At 32.9% G+C, this 21,363-nt stretch overlaps 2 protein-coding genes across 6 annotated transcripts; one reads left to right on the top strand and one right to left on the bottom strand.

The window, feature by feature from the left end:
• The first annotated feature begins 215 nt into the window (after positions 1-215).
• LOC100879086 (cyclin-dependent kinase 2-interacting protein) lies at positions 216-21,297 on the top strand. 5 transcript variants are annotated; one of them, XM_076542016.1, is made up of 5 exons: positions 216-798; positions 940-1,163; positions 1,233-1,341; positions 1,467-1,690; positions 21,107-21,297. In XM_076542016.1, exons 1-4 carry the CDS (start codon positions 768-770, stop codon positions 1,661-1,663), a joined length of 561 nt encoding a protein of 186 aa, XP_076398131.1. In that variant the 5' UTR covers positions 216-767; the 3' UTR covers positions 1,664-1,690; positions 21,107-21,297. The 5 variants fall into 5 exon arrangements, with proteins under 5 accessions (XP_076398131.1, XP_076398132.1, XP_076398133.1 ...); XM_076542017.1 differs by lacking the exon at positions 21,107-21,297 and adding an exon at positions 3,156-7,634; XM_076542018.1 differs by lacking the exon at positions 21,107-21,297 and adding an exon at positions 1,782-2,797.
• On the bottom strand, positions 427-7,426 carry LOC100878977 (uncharacterized). Its single transcript, XM_012293087.2, has 4 exons — positions 5,559-7,426; positions 5,391-5,489; positions 5,170-5,332; positions 427-5,085 (listed from the first exon to the last, which is right to left on the bottom strand). The coding sequence occupies exons 1-4, from the start codon at positions 7,424-7,426 to the stop codon at positions 3,184-3,186; spliced, it is 4,032 nt and encodes a 1,343-aa protein (XP_012148477.2). The 3' UTR covers positions 427-3,183.
• Positions 21,298-21,363: the final 66 nt, after the last annotated feature.

Genomic DNA, 21,363 nt, shown 5'->3' with positions numbered 1-21,363 from the left:
TCAAACATTTTTAAGGTTGAGAATATATTATACATTATATATTGTATGATTTATTTAAAATTTATTCTCGTATAAAAATAGGACAATCACATTTCTGCTTATTAGATTAATATTGAATGTTGGTTTTGTTCTTTTAAATGCGCACTTCGTTTTAAATTCAATTTAACCGCACAAGTTGTATTATTGCGCCATCTGTATGGTACACTTTTAACATTTTTTTAAATGCAAGACAAATTCTCTGCATTTATTGCATTTATTATTTTTCTTTAAAAGAAAACACAATCGGTATTGTATTTTGCGGGGTAACATAATCAAATTATAATTTAAAATGTTGTAATATTTCATGTTCTTGTTATTATTAAAGTTCTTTATAAGTGGATTGTTTAGAAGCACTATTGTCATTGGTTGCTTCTCCATAATACTTCATTTCATAATAAATAACTAGTAAGATGGTATCACGACTCGTTATAAATATATTATTGTATATAGACGCAAAATTTAATCTTCAATTCTCACGTTTGACGAGTATATATCAAATGTAACCGTGAACACATACATCTTGCATTTCTGCACAGGATTTGAAACATATAATAATTACATTAATTTATATAGACTTAAAAATTTCTTGTTATATTTCATTTTTGATTACATAAGCACGATATTTAAATTATGTGCTTGCTTTATTTTACAAATATTGTATTTGTAAACACAGAAATATAATTGTATCACAATAAGTTATATTAATAATAGAGACATATACAAGTATAATGAGTAAGGAGCAGTTTTCACCCGTACAAAGTAAGTATTCATTCTCTTCTGACATATTTATTAATTACTTCTAAATATAAATAATTGACAATAAATGTTGTGATTTGCATTGTAAGAACTATACACAACAGAAGGATATATATAAAAACTTGTCTTTCTATGAATTTGTAGAAATTTTATCTCCAAGATCAGGGCAGGGAAAAAATTTAACTGGCTATGTTCGTCACATTCGAGATTTAGCTGCAGATATACATGGAAATATACAAAATTGGAATGCATTACATTTGCAAGGAGTAACGTTATTGAAAACCATAACACAACTGAAACAAGATGAATCGTATCCTCAAGATTTACAAGAATTATGTGATAAATTGGAAAACATTTGTGATGCACTGGTAAAACATGTTTTAAATATATATACTTGTGTTGAAATGAAAACCATATAAACAACACTTTATTCTCAGGACGACATTGTGAAAAGTTTAGGTGAAATTGCACATCAAATAAAAATAACAGCATCTTTAGAAACTCGCGTGGAGAAACTATTTATCACATGGCCCAATGTAAAATTTGGTATATATGATCATATTTTATTAATCAAAAGCTAAAAATTACATACATATATTAATTCTTTTAAATAATTGTGGAAGTACTTTGTGGTGAGATAACATAGTAATTTATATATATTTGTCTTTTAGAACAAATAGCAAAATTAATATATGATGCATATTCTCAAGAAACAAAAATAAAACGTAAGATCTTGGAAAATGTAGCTCATTATTACACAGAATCATGGAAAATGCTATTCCTTGCAACCTGGGTGCATCAACCATCGATACCAGAAAATGTGACAACTGCTTTGGAATTATTATTGATAGAAACTGGACACAGATAGTTACAGTTATTGTTGGTATTTATTTCGGTAAGTATTTTCTTATTTTAAAAACAATTCCATGTTTATAATTATTATTTTTTTGTATATCATAACTTATAACTATTGAAATAAAACAAAGATTAACAGAATGATCATTTATTTGTGGCTTTTCAAATACCATTTATATAATTTTACGAAAAAAAGAAATATGCAGTTGAAATGTATAATTAAAATACTAACTGAATCACGAAACTGTATTTGTATTGGTACCTGAGATCACAAAGAAATAGTATGAATATAAATGAGTACAAATGTATTACATATCAAGCTGCAAATGTAGATGTATTTTTACTACAAGGAACTAAGTCTGTAAAATTATATGATTTACGATAAATTGCAATTGATTATAGTTTATTATTAATCTAATACTACTAGTACCATTAACCTTTAAATGTATCAATACATTTTTATATATGTATAATACATATTTACAGATAAATACAAAATTAATTATTTTTGCTATATATAAATGCTTCAACAGTGTGGATGGAATTATGTATTTTCTTGATATTTCAAGTATTTTCAATTTCATAGTATTTTATACAAAAGCTGTAGACAAATCAATTCATCATTAGTTACTAGTAATTTTTAATGTTTTTATATTTTTTCATTTTCAACATTTCTTTTTAATAATCATAATGAAATTATTAATACAATATAAATATAATTTATTTTATTCATCACTTTACATAATCGCTGAAATGAGTAAATATTATTAAATATTAAAAAATTAATGCAATCATCAGTATGTCCCAAAGCTAAAATTGAATCAGAAAATAATTTGTGCATAATCATTTTTGTAGTACTGCAATTAAACAAATTATGATATTATATTTTCATCTGCTTGTATAACTAAGAACTACGGAAAAGTATATTTACAGAAAATATATTTACATGTATGTGTATGTGTGTGTTAGGGAAATGTGTGCACGAGTGCGTGTATTTTATAATACAATTCATCATCATTCTAGTAGATTTAGTTCCTTATTTCTTGATTCATTACATACGAATCTTTTTCACAAATTAACCTTAAGTTAAAAATATTCACTACACATGTGTATGGTTATAAAGACCGTTTACTAAAAATAAAAAATATTTATATGTACTAATATAAATTTTTTGACATTGAAAAATATGTAATGCAATGAAATTTTTCTACCTAATAAAAATGATTTTTTTTTATGTACTTTTTAAATACAGAATATATATTATACACAATAAATATAATAGAAACAGTCTTATTTACATACACAAGTGAGAATAAGATATTATATTACTTTAGTATTGATATTTTTCGTCCAAATATGGAAGTTAAAGTGTATTAATTGTGATACTGTCAGAAATTCTATAAAAAATATCTACACTGCTGTGTAATTATATGTATACATATACAATTTCAATTGTATAAGTTTAACATTATTATACACTATACATATTATTTGAATTTGTTTAGGAACATTTTGCTGGAAATTATCCAAGAATCAACTTCTGGTATTTCTATTAAATTCTTCACTCAATGCTTCAAAATCAAGATCAGTATCTAAATTTGAATTATTTGGTATCAAATTATTTTCTAAAATATTATCTGGCATAATATTTTTTAGTCGTTCCGATACTAGTTCATCGACTAAATTTGACTGATCCACCAGATGCAATTGTTCAACTAATTTTTCATCAATCAATAAATTCTTGTCTATTACACCACTTGTACTTAAAATATCTAAATGTGTAATATGGTCATACTGAGCCATTTTCGACATGTCTAAATTTTCTGAACTGCCAAATATACTAGTATCACAATTATTTGAAATTATTGGTACTGTATCTTGAAGTATAGGTAGGTTGTCCGAAATTTTGCAACTAGATGTAGCAGGCATTATTTTAGAACTTGTATCTAATGGTACAGATTGAGTTTTTACGCAATTTATATCTGATGAAGTCATAGGAATTATTTTAGAAACTAATTTTTGAAACCCTTTTGCCAAGTTCTGTGTACTATTTTCTATACTATTTAAATCACTTTGCATTTTTTCAAAATTTGGGGTATCTTGTTTTGGATAGGTTCCCATAGCACCGTTTTCTAACTTAACAAAACCCTGTTCCGTTGGTTCTAACTTAATGAAAGCTTGTTCTATATGTTCTAACTTAGATTCTTCATAATTATCTTCCACCTTACAGAAGTTTGATGATCCTAAACTGTTCCCTAATTTTGTGAAACTTTCTTTATGAGTCTCTGATTTTTGATAGGTTGAAACTTTTGGTGAATTAATATCCACTTTTTGAAAACCAGGATTATCTGAAATTTGATTTTGAATCTCTGGACTTGAGATTAAAAGTTTCGAGACGTTAGATTTATTATTTTCTGCATTATTCACAGGACTGGGATTTCTTCTCATCAGAGTTAAAGCTGATAATACTTCTGGACAAGTAGGATTTGTTACGGGATCGCTTCTTCTGTCGGTTAAAAAGTCTGAAACACTGAGATCTGAACTTTCAGAAAATCCACTAGACATTCGTTCTTCCAGGTTTTCTTTACCATCCTCAGAATTGTCAATTTTTTGCAACTTGAGAGGAGGTTCCCGATTATCGTACGTACTGCAAATAGGAGTGTCAATTTTCTTTAACGCTTCGTTATTAATTTTATATAGACCAGGATTAACACCCAAAGCATCGCAAAGAGATTCTTCACTGATGTCTATTAAATCCTTATTTGATTCTTCATCGCTATTTGCAGTCGTTAACATTGTCCCAGCTTTTTCTCGTATTTTGTCCATTAATTGTTTTAATTCGTCCAAGAAATTTCGTACATTATTTTCCGACTTTAGTACTAACAAATCAAATAATGATTGTGCATTAAGTACTGGCTTTGCAGCTATTTTTATTATTTCGAGATCTTCGCATACAGAAATTGCTTCTCTTAATTTTATTTGACGTCTTTCTGACTTAGCTTCTGGTGTAACGTACGCCCAAGGACCCCGTTTTTTCCCCTTACGTTTTAAAGGATCTTGCCCACCATTTTGTTTCAATTCAGGTTCAGGCGTTGGAGGAGGTAATTGTTCAGGACTACCATGATCAGGATGCATTTCGAAGTGCCTTGCCATGCGAGTACGTCCTAAATATATTTTATTGCACGTAGGACATCTGAAATGATCTGATATTTTCCTTTTTGGTACTTCTAGTCCAGTTAATAATTCTTTAGGAGATTCTTCTTCATCGAGTTTATCATTATTAGTATTATAATCACTATAACCACCATCTGAATCGTCTAAATCAGGTTGTAAAAAATCCAAATGATGTAAATGTTTGTAATCTCGTACCATATGTCTTGGTGGTCGAGAAAGTCTGCCAGACCGTGTTCTGGCTACAACCTTTTTCCTTTCATCCTGAAGGAAATATTAACACATTAAAATTACAAAAACTACCGCAGTAAACCATTATGATATACTAGAGAAGTAAACCATTCATACCTTCATTTCTTCTTGTTCTTCATCAGGAATTGGTGGTGGTTTAGGTGGAAGTGATGAGGGTCTGATAGCACTCTTTTTTGGTCTACCTCTTTTCCCGCCACGGCTTTTTAATAAATTACTCGGATTTCTAATTCTCAAATCCAATTCTTCAGGAAAAACAACCCTGAAGATATATGTTGTTTAGATATAAAAGTTAATAGATAATATATGTATCTACTAACCTATACACAACTCTTTCATTTGAAGCAACTGCTTCTTGACTACGTTGTTGCAATACATGTGCAATTTGCTTCAACTGTGTTGGTGTCAAGCGTTGCATACTGAAATAAATATAAGAAATGTTACAAAGGAAACATTAAAAATGTATTGTACATGTATTATTCACATACCTGTGAAATGTCTGCCCTTGCTGAACTATTTGTATTGGATTCTCGCTAGATCCCAATGGTTTAGATGTGTCTGTAGATTCACTTAGTACCGTTGACTTAATTGGTGTATTTTTAACTTTTTTATTCATTTTAAGATTTGTACCATTTACTATGAGATTAAGTTTCTGTTTAATTGCTTCATTCTGTATTGGTTTACTAGATTCAACTGCACCAGTTTGTTGTATAATAGATGATTTCGGTGAAATATTCATTGAGTTATTTAAAATGTTAGTATCATTTTGACATGCAACAGTTGCATTTTGTTTAGTTGTATTATTAAATGCAATTTTTGCTTGAGGTTTTAAAATAGATATAGGTGTTGAGGAAATTTGAGTTGGTTTCAAAATAGATGTAGAACTTGTTGTTGCTGTTTTCAAGTCTTGACTTTTAACAATTGATGCAGTACGAAGTACAACTGGTGCATTAGAATTAACTGTAGTTTTTGACATTCCACTTGCTAGTGCAGATTTTTTATTAATCGTGGTTTTTGCTTTAATTAATTGTGGATGAATTTGTACCGATTTCAAGAATTGTGCAGGAATAGCTGTTGCTACACTTGTATTGTTCAAAATTTGATTTGTCTTTGGAAGCATATTTGATGCACTTTTTAGCACTGGAGTTAAAAATTGTTGAACATTTCCCCTTTGAAGAGATTGCGATGTTTTTACAATCGGGGATAAACGTATTTGTGGAGTAACAAGATTCTGTGTTGTCCCAGATGTAGTATTTACTATAGTGTTAGCAATATGTGGTGTGCTGATAGATTGGTTCTGTATTTCACAAGCACCTGTTATTATTTGCGAAGTACTTAAAAGTTGCGCAGATATACCACTAGTATTTAATAACTGGGTTATAGGAGTAGCTTTTATTATTTGTGGTGACAAATTATTCAATATTGTAGTCTTTGAAAGTAACACAGAATTAGGATTGGAAGTAGTATTAAGCGAATGTACGGTATTCATAGGATTCGCAGTAGCATTAAGTTTATTTGAACCTTGAAATAATCTAATATTCTTAGCTGGTTTCAGTATAGTTTGTGCGGGTTTTATAATAAATTGCGAAGATGGCAAGATCACAGGTAGTTTCTGTAAGATTTGCGCCTGAGAATTAGGTATCGTATTAAGTTGATTTTGTGCTATGCTATCTTCAATGGTATATTGTAAATCATTTTCATGAATGTTTTTAACATGAGCAACATCTGTTTTTATGGCATGTACTTTAGACTGTTCCAAAATTATTGTCTGTGTACCTGAATTCTGTTGAATCATATTATTTTGATGTTCGATCATTTGTTGAGTTTCGTGATTTTGATCATTTAAATTTATTTCTTCTAATGATAAATCATTCTTAATTACTTGATCCTGAAGGTGTTCATTTTGAGGTACTTTATGCATATGCCACTCTTGAAAATCGATACATTCTGTTTTAATGAAATCATTATCATTAGGCTTCTGTACTTCTTCGGGTTGATAATTTAACTGATCAATTGTCATAGAATCTTGGGAAGATAACGAATTTTGATCCTGTACATTAATACTATCCTTTGTTGAAACATTTTGTTGTATGTTTGAAGTAGCATTATCTTGATCCTGTTGATACATAACCTCCTCGCCTGAGTTTACCTCAAAGGTTAATCCTAAGGCCGCTGCTTGTTCCGGAGTCAAGTGAATTGTTTGTGAATCATTGTCGTCATTGTGTAAGAATGCGACAAACTCATTATCATGATCATCATCATCAACAACTTGTTGGAACGCTTGTTGAAGAAGATCGGAAGCACCAGTAGAAGATGCATCGTTTGTAAACACAGTGGAATTAGAAATTTCTGCCATTTCCTAACCCTTTTTAGCTTTTTAGCCTATAAAATATGACTACACAGTTATAACAATCACTTTCATGTTTTATAATAATATTTTATACAATCTTATCTTCACAAAATTTCTTTATAATTCACGTTTATTCCGTTCCGTTTTACACGTTTTTCGCGCAAACAGAAACACATGAGACACGTGAAGTTAGTTACAGATATGGCGATGAAAATGGCGACTAAATCGGTAAAATATATGGTTGGTAATTCGTGTTGGTATCTTTTGCGCCTTGAGCTTTATGGTGGCAGCCGATTCGAGAGAAGAGGACGATATTCGGGGAAACCTATTTCAGTCTTACAACGTGTTATAATATAAGTTTACTACGATATAATATAGATAAAGAGGACAATAGAAAGGATAGGTTTTTTGGATATTTTTAATTTTTCTTGATCCTCTAACATTCCTATTTGTTCACACAGTGATTTACACTCCAATTAGGGTAATGTTTATTTATTTGGTAAACTTGAGAACAAATTTGGGGAAAATGGCGGTAAAGGGGAAGCGATCCTCATTATCCGTTATAGTACACACATAGACAAGTATCAGTGTTGGGCAGTCGTGAAATTTTATCTCACGCGAGAGCTTTATGCGCATACGTCAGCTGACATCACAGCTTGCTGCCAATGCCGTACCTAGCCGGTACACGCAGTGGTGACTGATGAGGGCACCTTAATGATCCTACATAATTTTTCAAAAATTCTTATAATTGCACTGTAAACTATGAATGTATAGGTTGGGTTAGATTACATTAGGCTGGGTTAGGTTAGCTATATATATGACTGTATAAAACTATACAACTATATATACATATATTATAAGTAAAATTACAATCATAGCTCTTAAATTCTAAATTCTAATTCTAAATTAAATTCTAATCGTAGCTCTTAGCTCGGTATAGTTCTCTGAAGATTTTTTAAAGCCTTCAGAGAACTATACCAATTACCAGGTCACACCACGTGGAGGTGGCTACGATAGTGACCCACCCTAACTCCAAATCCCTTCCTCCCTCCAAATGCAACCTCATTTATCAGAAGGATAAATGAGTTCTAACTCTACTCAGCTCATACGCTCGCATATACAAGTTCTTTACCACAATCCAGTAAAGAGCTTGTATCACACACACACACACACACACATACATTAACTTAATACAAATTGCATAGGATCCTACGCATACGCTTAACTTATTCTAAACGCCGCAGGGTACCTCTCATTCTAAGATTACACTCAAATAATCTATGACGAATTCAAAAAGCAAAGAGAAATAAGAAAGTTAGAAGAACTTTCTACTAAAAGAAAAGAAAGTTAGAAGAACTTTCTGTCAAAAAAGGGGAACAGTATTTTTTGCCAACTGAACCTTGCTTTCCATGGGTCAAAGGGTAGCCCATAGTGGCTTACGTGAACCACGACGGCAAAGATGAACCGAAGATACCTTTGGCAAGAACGAGTGATACACCCCAGTTGGCGGAGGGTTCCCATTTCCCCCAGCGCTCTCGCGTCTTACTACAGAGAGGATACCCAGACCGTGATGCCCCTTGGCAGAATGGCGGCGGGTCGGGGAGGCACATCAGAGTATGAGAGGTGCCAACCCCGATCCGCCCCGCCGGGCAAAGAATATCACTCGCGCTACACCGGCACTTGCAGCTCACCTCTGCCGCGTGTTCACAGCGCTGTGAACCCCCCATGATCCACTTGGGCGCAGAACGATTGACAAAAAATAGGGGGGGTATACTACAAGCTAACGAAAGTTAAAAGTACTTTCTGTCAAAAAAAAAAAGAAAGTTAGAAGAACTTTCTATCAAAAAAGGGGATCAGTATTTTTCGCCAAATGAACCTCGCCTTCCATGGGTCAAAGGGTAGTCCATAGTGACTTACGTGAACCACGAGACAGAGATGAACCGAAAATACTGGCAAGAACGAGTGACACATCCGCGGAAAGTTTCCCATTTCTCCCCGCTTACGTTTTAGGTAAGTCTTACTGCAGAGAGGAAACCCTGCCGTGAGGCACCCGATCGAGACGGAACATCAATCGATCGGCCCCGCAGAGATGTGTCCCTAGCGCTACACCAGTACTTGCAGCTCACCTCTGCTGCGTGTTCACAGCGCTATGAACCCCCAATGATCCACTTGGGTCCGGACCGACTGACAAAAAATAACAGGGTACACTACAAGCTAACGCGTACAAAGTTGGAAAACTGAGAAGATGAGTGCAATTTAGAATGAGAGGCACTTACAAGGACCCACCCGCCCTGCCCACGAGCACACTTAACTTACAACTAACGCACGCATAAAATTAGCTTAAAACGAACGCACGTATCCCACGAAGATCCCTCGATGATCCCTCGATGATCGATGTCTTCAATGATGACCTATTCATTACCTATAGAATAAATAGGTGTAACAATAAAAAGGAGAAACAGAGAAGCAAACGCAAGATTAGTAACATTGTAATGTTTAGGCAAGCACTATTCATCTTAACATTTAAATTTATATTAACATTTTCAGAATAAAAATAAAATGAACCTCGAGGCCACTCGATAGAAACCTGAAACATGTGAATAAAAATATGATAAGAGAAAAATGAATCATTAAAATAAAAACCTGAAACAGACAAATACTATTAAGACACATAAGAAAAATTGAATTCCTTATTTAAAATAAAAATCTGAAACATAAAAATATAATTAGATACATATGAAACATTACTTACTTAAAATAAAAATCAGGACACACACCATTCACACATTAATACATTCTAAATGCCCTACATGTACCTCTTATTCTAAAATTGCATTCGCATATAAAACTTTATAAAAATTGCAAGAAGGTAGGAAAGAAAGTTGGAAGAACTTTCTTTTAAGTTTGGGGAAATTGAGAAAAAGAGACAAACTATTACTATAATCTAATATGTAAATTTAAAAATTGACAAAGATGAGTACAAATTAGAATAAGAGGTACTTATAATGTGCGCAGGCTTTTCGCCACAAATTGTGACGAAAAACCTGCGCCCGAGCCCACCCAACCTCCCACAGCTCGGAATAAATATAAAAAACATTCAACAAAATTTACCAAAACTTAAATGTTGGAACATACAAAAATTTATTAACATAGAAATTTCAGAACAGAGAATAATGTAAGAACTTACGAAAGATTAAATGTTGGAACAAACAAAATTATATTAACATAGAAAATTAAGCAAAGGAGTGAAATATTACTTTAGCCCAACCACAAAATAGAAAATTAACCGTAGCTCTCAGCTCGGTCTAGTTTTCCAAAGACTTTAAAAAATCTTTAGAGAACTATACCGATTACCGGGTCACACCACGTGGAGGTGGCTACGATAGTGACCCACCCTAACTCCAAATCCCATCCTCCCTCCAAATGCAAACCTCATTTATCAGAAGGATAAATGAGTTCTAACTCTACTCAGCTCATACGCTCGCATATACAAGTTCTTTACCACATCCAGTAAAGAGCTTGTATCACACACACACACACACGCACATACATTAACTTAATACAAATTGCATAGGATCCTACGCATACGCTTAACTTATTCTAAACGCCGCAGGGTACCTCTACTTCAAAGCTTGCACTCTTATAATCTATGACGAAATAAAAAAGCAAAGGGGCAAAAAAGAAAGTTAGAAGAACTTTCTACTAAAAGAGAGGAAAGTTAGAAGAACTTTCTGACAAAAAGAAAAGAAAGTTAGAAGAACTTTCTGTGAAAAAGGGGAACCGTATTTTTCGCCAAGTGAACCTCGCTTTCCATGGGTCAAAGGGTAGCCCATAGTGGCTTACGTGAACCACGACGGCAAAGATGAACCGAAGATACCTTTGGCAAGAACGAGTGATACACCCCAGTTGGCGGAGGGTTCCCATTTCCCCCAGCGCTCTCGCGTCTTACTACAGAGAGGATACCCAGACCGTGATGCCCCTTGGCAGAATGGCGGCGGGTCGGGGAGGCACATCAGAGTATGAGAGGTGCCAACCCCGATCCGCCCCGCCGGGCAAAGAATATCACTCGCGCTACACCGGCACTTGCAGCTTACCTCTGCCGCGTGTTCACAGCGCTATGAACCCCCAATGATCCACTTGGGCTCGGAACAATCGACAAAAAATGGGTATACTATACAAGCTAACGCGTACAAAGATTGTGGACTATGAAGATGAGTGCAAGTTGGAAGTAGAGGTACTTACATGGACCCACCCACCCTGCCCACAAGCATACGCTTAAAACTAACGCACGCATATTAGCTTAAAACTAACGCACGCATCCCACGATGATCCCTCGATGATCCCTCGATGATCCCTCGATGATCCCTCGCTGATCGATGTCTTCAATGATGAACTATTCATTACCTGTAAAATAAATAGGTGTGACAATGAAAAAGGAAACAGAAAAGGAAATGCAAGATTATCTAGTTAAAATAAAAACCTGAAACATCTGAGTGAAATTAAGACAAACAAAAATTATTAACATCAAAACCTGAAACGTATCAATGAAATTAAAACAGACAGGAATCGTTAAAGTAGAACCCTGAAACATACAAATACAAATGAGACGCGTATGAATAAATAAATTACCCACATAAAATTACAACCTGAAACATACAAAAATGATTAAGCCCTAAATGTGCCTTTTGTTCTAAAATTGCACTTGTATAATTTAAAACTTCGTAGAGAGAAAAAGAAGAAAGTTAGAAGAACTTTCTTTTAAGTTTCGAGCAATTGACAATAAAAATGATAGGCTAATACTACAATCTAATATGTAACAAGTTAAAAAACTGTAGAGATGAATGCAAATTAGAACAAAAGGCACAATTTGCGCAAGTTTTTCGCCACGTGTTGTGACGAAAAACCTGCGCCCGAGCCCACCCTTCCTCCCACAGCTCGGAATTATTGTAACTTAGATACGAAATTGACAAGTTATAATCGTAGCTCTCAGCTCGATGTCGTTTTCTACAGATAATTTCGTGAAAAATATTTAGAAAACGACATCGATTACCGGGTCACACCACGTGGAGGTGGCTACGATAGTGACCCACCCTAACTCCAAATCCCATCCACCCTCCAAATGCAACATCATTTATCAGAAGGATAAATGAGTTTTGACTCTACTTAGCTCATAGGCTCACATATACAAGTTCTTTACCACAATCGAGCAAAGAGCTTGTATCACACACACACACACACACACACGCATGTACATTAACATAATACTAATTTTTTGGGATCCCAAATAAACGCCGCACGGTACCTCTTTTTCTAAGATTGCACTCAAATAATCTATGACGTATTCAAAAAGCAAAGGGGAAGAAAGTTAGAAGAACTTTCTATTAGAAGCAAAGAAAGTTAGAAGAATCTTCTACTAAAACAAAAGAAAGTTGGAAGAACTTTCTGTGAAAAAAGGGGATCAGTATTTTTCGCCAAGTGAACCTCGCCTTCCATGGGTCAAAGGGTAGTCCATAGTGGCTTACGTGAACCACGAGACAGAGATGAACCGAAAATACTGGCAAGAACGAGTGACACATCCGCGGAGGGTCTCCCATTTCTCCCCGCTTGCGTTTGAAGCAAGTCTGACCGCAGAGAGGAGACCCCTGCCGTGAGGCGGCAGATCGAGATGGTTCATCAATCGATCGGCCCCGCAGAGATGTGTCCCTGGCGCTACACCAGCACTTGCAGCTCACCTCTGCCGCGTGTTCACAGCGCTATGAACCCCCAATGATCCACTTGGGTTCGGAACGATTGACAAAAAATAGCTGAATATACTATAAGCTAACGCGTACAAAGTTTGAGAATTGAGAAGATGAGTGCAAGTTAGAATAAGAGGCACTTACAGGGACCCACCCGCCCTGCCCACACGATTACAATTAACTTAAAACTAACGCACGCATAACATTAACTTATAGCTAACGCACGCATCCCTCGAAGATCCCTCGATGACCCCTCGATGATTGATGTCTTCAATCTTCGCGTATACGCCATTCACACATTTACTCATTCATACTACAATATATTACAATAGACGCAACTTAAAATTACTTAAAATTAGCGCATTAGTTGATGAAATCCCACGAAGGAAGTCTTCAATGATGACCTCTTTCTTACCTATAGACTAATTAGGTGTTTTAATAAAAAGAGGAAATAGAAAAGCAAATCCAAGACTAGTAACATTATAATGTTTAGGCATGCACAATTCATGCTACCATGCGAAATTCATATTAAAATTTTTGGAATAAAAGAGAAATACATCTCGAGTTGACTCGATAAAAATACGCAAATAAAATTACAATATACTTGAGAAATACTCAATTACTTACAATCAAAATCTGTAACATAAAAATGTAATTAAGACACATGAAACATTTCATTACCTAATTAAAATCTGAAAAATAAAAACCTGAAACATCTGAAAGAAATTAAGACAAATATGAATTATTAGAATAAAAACCTGAAACATCAGAAAGAAATTAATACAAACATGAATTATTAAAATAAAAATCTGAAAAATAGTAATGTAATTAAGACACTTATGAATAATTCACTTACTTACATAAAATAAAGATCTGAAACAAACAAAAGTAATTAAGACAAATATAAATTATTTCATTACTTACATAAAATGAAAATCTGTAACAGACAAAAGTAATCAAGACAAATACAAATTATTACATTACTTACATAAAATAAAAATCTGAAACAGATAAAAGAAATTAAGACAAATATAAATTATTTCATTACTTATATAAAATAACAACTGAAACATACAAACATACAAACATAATTAAGACAAATATCAATCATTAAAAATTACTTACTTAAAATTAAAACCTGAAACATACAAAAATGATTAGGACAAATATGAAACATTAAAAATTACTTACTTGAAATTAAAACCTGCAACATACAAAAATAATTAAGACAACATGAAAAACATTAAAAGTTACTTACATAAAATTAAAACCTGAAACATACAAAAATAGTTCAGACAAAAATGAAACATTAAAAATTACTTACATAAAATTAAAACCTGAAACATACAAAAATAGTTAAGACAAAAATGAAACATTAAAAATTACTTACATAAAATTAAAATCTGAAACATACAAAAATAGTTCAGACAAAAATGAAACATTAAAAATTACTTACACAAAATTAAAACCTGAAACATACAAAAATAGTTAAGACAAAAATGAAACATTAAAAATTACTTACATAAAATTAAAATCTGAAACATACAAAAATAGTTAAAACCAACATGAAACATTAAAAATTACTTACATAAAATTAAAACCTGAAACATACAAATTTGATTAAGACACTTTTAATAAAAATCTGAAACAGACAAAACGTATTTAGACAAACATAAATCAATAAATTACTTACTCGAAATCAAAGCCTGAAACAGACAAAAGTAATTAATACAGAAAATCGAAGGCTCAAGGGATGAAATCTCCCTTTATTCGAAATGAAACTCTTCAAAAATCGAAATAGTAGATTTTGAAAATCTCAACTCCAGAATAAAAAGCCGAAGAGATTCAAAAACTTCAAGACTCGAAACAAAATCACGTTATTTGAAAATCTTGAATACAAAATAAAAACCCGAGGAGATTAAAAACCTTAAAACTAAAATGAGATGTCGAGGAGATCCGAAGACTTCGACGCTCGAAATAATATGCACGAGATGAAAGAGAAACTAAAGCATTAAAAATCAATGAAATAATAAAGTAAGACAGGAGAAGAAATAAAGTAGAGAAGAGGCTTGAAAATTTCGAAGCTAGAAATAAAATCAGATAGAAAATTAGAGGCCCCACGAGTGAGTACAGGATGCAGGACACACACCATTCGCACACTCACGCATACTGTAATACATTCTAAATGCCCTACATGTACCTCTTATTCTAAAATTGCACTCGTATATAAAACTTTGAAAAAGAGCAAAGGGATATGAAAAAAAGAAGAACTCTCTTTTAAATTTGGGGAAATTGAGAAAAAATGACAAACTATTACTACAGTATAATATGTAAATTAAAAAATTTTGACAAAGATGAGTGCAAGTTAGAATAAGAGGTACTTACAAAGTGCGCAGGCTTTTCGTCACAAATTGTGACGAAAAACCTGCGCCCGAGCCCACCCTTCCTCCCACAAGCTCGGAATTAAAAATCTAATGCACTCAACATGAATTACCAAAAATTGAATGCTAAAACAGACAAAAATTTATTAACATAGAAATTTGAGAAGAGAGAACAATGTAAGATTTACCAAAAATTAAATTCTGAAACAAATAAAAATTTATTAACACAGAAGTTTTAGAAGAAGGAACAACATAACTTACCAAAAAATGAAATCTGAAACATACAAAATTTTATTAATCTATACAACAATCGTAGGAGTAGAAGTGAAACGACGCTATCGAGAAACAAAAAACACAATGAAAATTACGAATTAAAAATCAGTCAACAATAAAACAATTTATTTAAAATCAATTCCTGAAACAGAGAAAAATAATTAACATATAAAATTGTGGGAAATTAAAATCGCGAAGAGATACACAAATCTCGAATTTCGTAATAAAATCGCGAAGGGATATACAAAGGGATATCTCGAATTTCGTAATATAATCGCGAAGGGATACAAAAATCTCTAATCTCGAAATTTACTCGCGAAGGTATAAAAATCTCGAATCGCGAAGGGATATAAAAATCTCTAATCACAAAATTTAATCGCAAAATTATGCAAAAATCTCTAATCTTGAAATTTAATTGGGAGGGCATAAAAATCTCGAATCGCGAAGGGATATAAAAATCTCGAATCGCGAAGGGATATAAAAATCTCTAATCTCATAATTTAATCGCGAAGTTATGAAAAAATCTTTAATCTCGAAATTTAATTGGGAGGGCATAAAAATCGCGGGTGGCTTTGCTCGTAAAAATTCAAGCAAAACGATACATTTTGTATCGTTCAAAAAAATACATGTAAAACACAAGAAAATAATAGCGAGCATAGTGACAAAATGACTGTCCATCCTAAGATGGACAGCCATTAATAGTTCCCCTCTTCTTTGGCAAATTTTGCCGGGGCTCTTCGGCATATAGCCTCTTCTCTCTTCGGCACAGCCTCACAAAAAACACTCGCGAAATTTTACGGTAACTCGGACATTCTTAGTTTTCACACTTACATAAATTTTCAATTTTACTATCAATCTCCATAAAAAGATAGCAGACAATTTTATAGAAATAAAATTGCAATACTATCCATTTATTTCGATCGATAACAAAATCGAAATTTTATATAAGTTAGTTTGGTAAGAAAGAAAAATGACTCAAAATAAAAAGATATACGACCAGCGATTCTCAGAATGCGCTGTCCGTAAAAGAATGTCCGAGCAGAATATTTTATTTCACTGCACTTCACTTCACTTTATACTTCATTTTTGCAGTCGGATCTAGAACCCGACTGCGACTTACAAACTAAAAGGCCTGGCCTGAACGAACAATCGAGTTCAAGAGATATTAAATAAATTTATATTTAATATTTTTCTCTTCTCGATTTTTCGTGAACCCCCCAGATGCAAGCATCTCACGTGTGAGAGAGGAGGATAGAGAAACGTGAAAGCTTGCTCTGGCCCTACCTACTTAAAACTAACTCATTCACACCAGAAGTAAGCTACCTGCCTGCCTATCGCTATATTTAAAAAATTGCAAAGTCCATTCTCACAAAAACACACTCCACGGTTCTCACACATACCACCCGGGTGCAAAAAAGCCTAATCCTAGGGAGTACGTCCCGGGACGTCTCCGACACCCGAGTTCAATACTACATTCACACTCTAAGTTCATACCTTTTTGCTGAAATCGATCGACAATCGACAGTGAACATTGAACATATTTCATTTTTGTACTCTTTCGAATATTCAATGCAATATGTACATGTAATAATTTTAACTACTCATACAATTTTCTAACTTAATCAATTTATATAACTTTGAAATGACTCTACTTGCATTTTGTATGCATTTTCAAATGACTCGACTTGCATTTTGTATGCATTTTCAAATAGAATTTTGCAAAATTTAAAAAATAAATCTACAGTTTAATCGACACAAGGTCCACGACCTAACCACACACACACGTGTAACTTGTGTCGATAATTCACTGTCAATTTGTCGATCGCCAAAACATCTTAAAACTAAACCGTGTCCACCTGCCCTAACCCATGCGAGTAGCATCTAAGCACGCGCATGAGTATAGAGCATAAAAATGAACACGGCCACATGTATTTTGACCTACCAGTTTTCTTCATGTGTGCTGAAAATCCTGAGCTAAAAGACATGATTAGAAACATGCTAATAAAGTGTCTTCCAGCAAAAATTGACTCTAACTTTAAAAAACTTTCAAAATGGAAAATGGAAGATCACTTTGCAAAAATCTAAGTATATCGGTAGTTTCATTCTTAACAGATTTATGATATCAAAGTAAATTTCTAAATGACTCAAACATTCACAAATAACTTTGATATCGAAATCTGTTTTTCGCGAAACTTTCTTGTACATATGTGTATTTAAAAAGAGATCGCGATACAATTTAAAGTGAAAATAAAATTGAAAGTGACTCTAAAAGTAAACTAGCACGAAATCGGAGGGTCATCCGACTTCAATACACTAATTTTAATTTGATTCGTAAAGAAGTTAAGTTAAAACGCGATGTACAAGAAAACCCTGACCTGAGCTAATAAATATAATAAACAGTTTGTACGAATTTTGCACGATCGTACAGTCGTGGTCACTATGCTCGCTCAAAAATATAAAATACAACCAGTTCCCGTGTCGCTTCGGACCATTCGTCCTACGACATGATGGGAACCGGAGGAACCATAAAGCATGCGACTCACCGATCGCTGACTTGCACCACTGCGTTCGCTTTACCGGTAAAGCATCAGAGATTTGGACTGCTTTGGACTGCTTTGGCAACGTTTGGATTTGGCAGTTTGTCCACTGGATTGGCAGCGTGACCTGTAATCATAGCAGGACAACAATTTAGTAACTGTCAATCAATTTGCATTTCGAGTAACGTATACATTTTTGAAACGCAAACAGTTAATAAACAAGTTAAGCATGCATGCAGTACTACATTACAAAAACCAGTAATAAATTTGCAAATGTATATCAAAACGTATAGTCACTCAGTGAAACATTATAAAATATTCGAAAAAATATGTCAATGCACTTGAATAATTATTGTATGGCACAGGTTAAAACATTTGCAAATTTATACCGAAACACGTAGATAACTACATGGTAAAACACATTAAAACACCAGTGCAAGTATTCCAAAATATTTAAATAACCACTCCATAATACACACTAAAACACCAGTAACAATTTGTTAAAATATTTAAATAACCATTCCATAAAATATATTAAAACACCAGTAACAATATGTCAAAACACTTAAATAATCATTCCACATAATACACTAAACTATCAGTAACAATATGTCAAAACACTTAAATAATCATTACATAAAGTACACTAAAGCACCAGTAACACTATGCCAAAACACTTAAATAATCATTGTATAAAGTACACCAACACCCAATAACAGTTTGTAAAAGCACTTAAATAATCACTCCACAAAATACATTAAAACAGTAAAAAATTAATAAAACATTCAAATAACCGCACCATAAAACACAGTAATAAATCCGTATACACATGCACAATCACTTAAGGAAACACACTAGTAAAGTCACTGATACTTGTAGAACCACACCATAAATTTTATTAATACACCCCCATAATTAATAAAAAATAATTATTAAAGCACATTAAACACTATTAATAACACACTAGGTACACTAATATATCCGTATATGCATGCAGGTAACACACTGGTTAAGTCACTGACACTTGTAGAATCACACCATAAAATTTGTTAATACACCCGCATATTTATTAAAAAATATTTATTAAAACACACTAAACACTTATTAAAGCACAGTAGATAATACAGGGACAAGCACAATATCGGTAAAGTAAACCCTTGACTCGTACCGGTAAGTGTTGACAGGGCCGACCCGACCTCCTCGATTTCCAAAACAAAACTGAGCAGCGGCGACCTCTTCAAGTGTAAGCGCGATTGGTAGTTTACAGTAGCCAATTAGATATCACGTAATCGACCAATAGATCAGATCGAAGTGCAAGAGTGATTGCTAGTGTACAGTAGCCAATCAGACATCATGTAATCCACCAATAGCGTGCAGCCACTCTCATTGGTTGCTGTATAATTATTCTAACGTCATATTTTTTATAATTTTATATTTTTTGGTAGTTTATTAACAAATTTATTGTTGTAATTATTTAAATTTATTAATTTTTTTTAACTTAATCTTGCAGATATGTTGCAAAATGATTATTTATTAATATACATATATGTATATATCGCAAATTATATAATATAATATAATGGGAATAATATGATGGAATATAGGAGATTATTATATTTGAAATAACACAAAAGCACAATAACTTTTAAAACACTAAATGAATTTATTATTTAAGAAAAACGACTTGGAAGGACCTCTTTGAATAACTATATTTTATACCTATATTTTATACCTATATAACTATATTTTAAACAATAACAAAGAAATACATGGATTTTATTTTGTTAACATGCATAGATCCGATAAAAATCGAGCGGTATCTTTTTCCTTTGCTCTTGCAACAAATATTGGTATTCATATAACAAATCGGCTGCAAACGTAAAAAATAATAATAATCATAAATAAATTTAATATTACTTTTATTATATATAATCTGTTGTATTATTTAACCCTTTTATTCTCTTTCCTGCAATTTTCTTCAGATTTATTTTTTTTTCCTTACTAGGGCCTAATGACACCTTAGATTTCATCAAAGTGTATACGCTACTGAGGACTTCTACGGATAGCTTACTGCGCATGCACTGGGACTGCCCAACACTGCCAACACTGACAAGTATTATGTCTTATTTGCGCGCACTATGCGTGCAGAGCGGTTCAGAGCTCCGCGGGTACTAACCCATTCTAAAAATCGCAAATGGATGTAACGAAATTAATATTTCTCAGAATTTGTAATATTAAAATGCAACAAACAAAGGATTAATGCCATAATAATTATTCATATATTTATTACGTAGAAGGAAATAATGACTAATGTTCCTATGATATCCATTTGGTGTTGGATAGTAATGGCATTTGGCAGTATGTTGTATTTCAGGATTCAAAAAGTAATTACCTCTAATTATTAAACGAATGTTTAGTTAAACATCTTCTATAAGTTGGCAAAATTTATTAATAAATGAAGCGCAATACTGGGAATTCCCTTCGTTAGCATTCTTTATCAAATGTGTCATTTTGTTTTACGGTATAGTTGGCTACACCTTTCGATGCACTTTTACATTGTCTTTTGGAGTGTATTTATTTCTGCATAGTTTTGTATGCATATTTTTATATCTGTTGCGTGTTTCATATTCGCAAAATTACTGTGTTTATTATACGTCAACACGAATAAATTTGTGTACGCCGACAAGGACTATATATGTTCAAAATGTGAATCGAAAAAATCAGTTTGTTAATTGTTGCGATTCTTTTTATTTTCAGAACATCATTTATTTGCCGACGAGGAGAACAAATTGCTTAATTCGAATCGTAAAGGGTTGCTGATTGACTATGGGTCAAAGTTTAACATATATCGTGAGGACGGTGACGCAAATTGTAACAAATATTGTAAGTGCACCAGCGCATAATTACCCTACGGATTATCGACCCCATGGATTGTATAATTACAATCGGTGAGTTGCATAATTTACGGCTCCTCTAGTTTATTTAAAGCGAGATTGAAAATTTGTGTAATCAAT

This window comes from Megachile rotundata, chromosome 2 (assembly GCF_050947335.1).
Source record: "Megachile rotundata isolate GNS110a chromosome 2, iyMegRotu1, whole genome shotgun sequence".
Taxonomy (NCBI): Eukaryota; Metazoa; Arthropoda; class Insecta; order Hymenoptera; family Megachilidae; genus Megachile; species Megachile rotundata.
Note: the sequence above shows the minus strand (reverse complement) of the source record. Positions and strands in the feature narration are given on the sequence as shown.

Excerpts from the sequence above, each read along its gene's own strand:
- LOC100879086 (XM_076542016.1), top strand. The coding sequence starts at position 768 with ATGAGTAAGGAGCAGTTTTCACCCGTACAAA. Across the intron at positions 799-939 it reads GCAGTTTTCACCCGTACAAA|AAATTTTATCTCCAAGATCA; the intron begins GTAAGTATTCAT and ends ATGAATTTGTAG. Across the intron at positions 1,164-1,232 it reads AAAACATTTGTGATGCACTG|GACGACATTGTGAAAAGTTT; the intron begins GTAAAACATGTT and ends CTTTATTCTCAG.
- LOC100878977 (XM_012293087.2), bottom strand. The coding sequence starts at position 7,426 with ATGGCAGAAATTTCTAATTCCACTGTGTTTACAAACGATGCATCTTCT. Across the intron at positions 5,490-5,558 it reads CAAGGGCAGACATTTCACAG|TATGCAACGCTTGACACCAA; the intron begins GTATGTGAATAA and ends TATTTATTTCAG. Across the intron at positions 5,333-5,390 it reads AATGAAAGAGTTGTGTATAG|GGTTGTTTTTCCTGAAGAAT; the intron begins GTTAGTAGATAC and ends ATATATCTTCAG.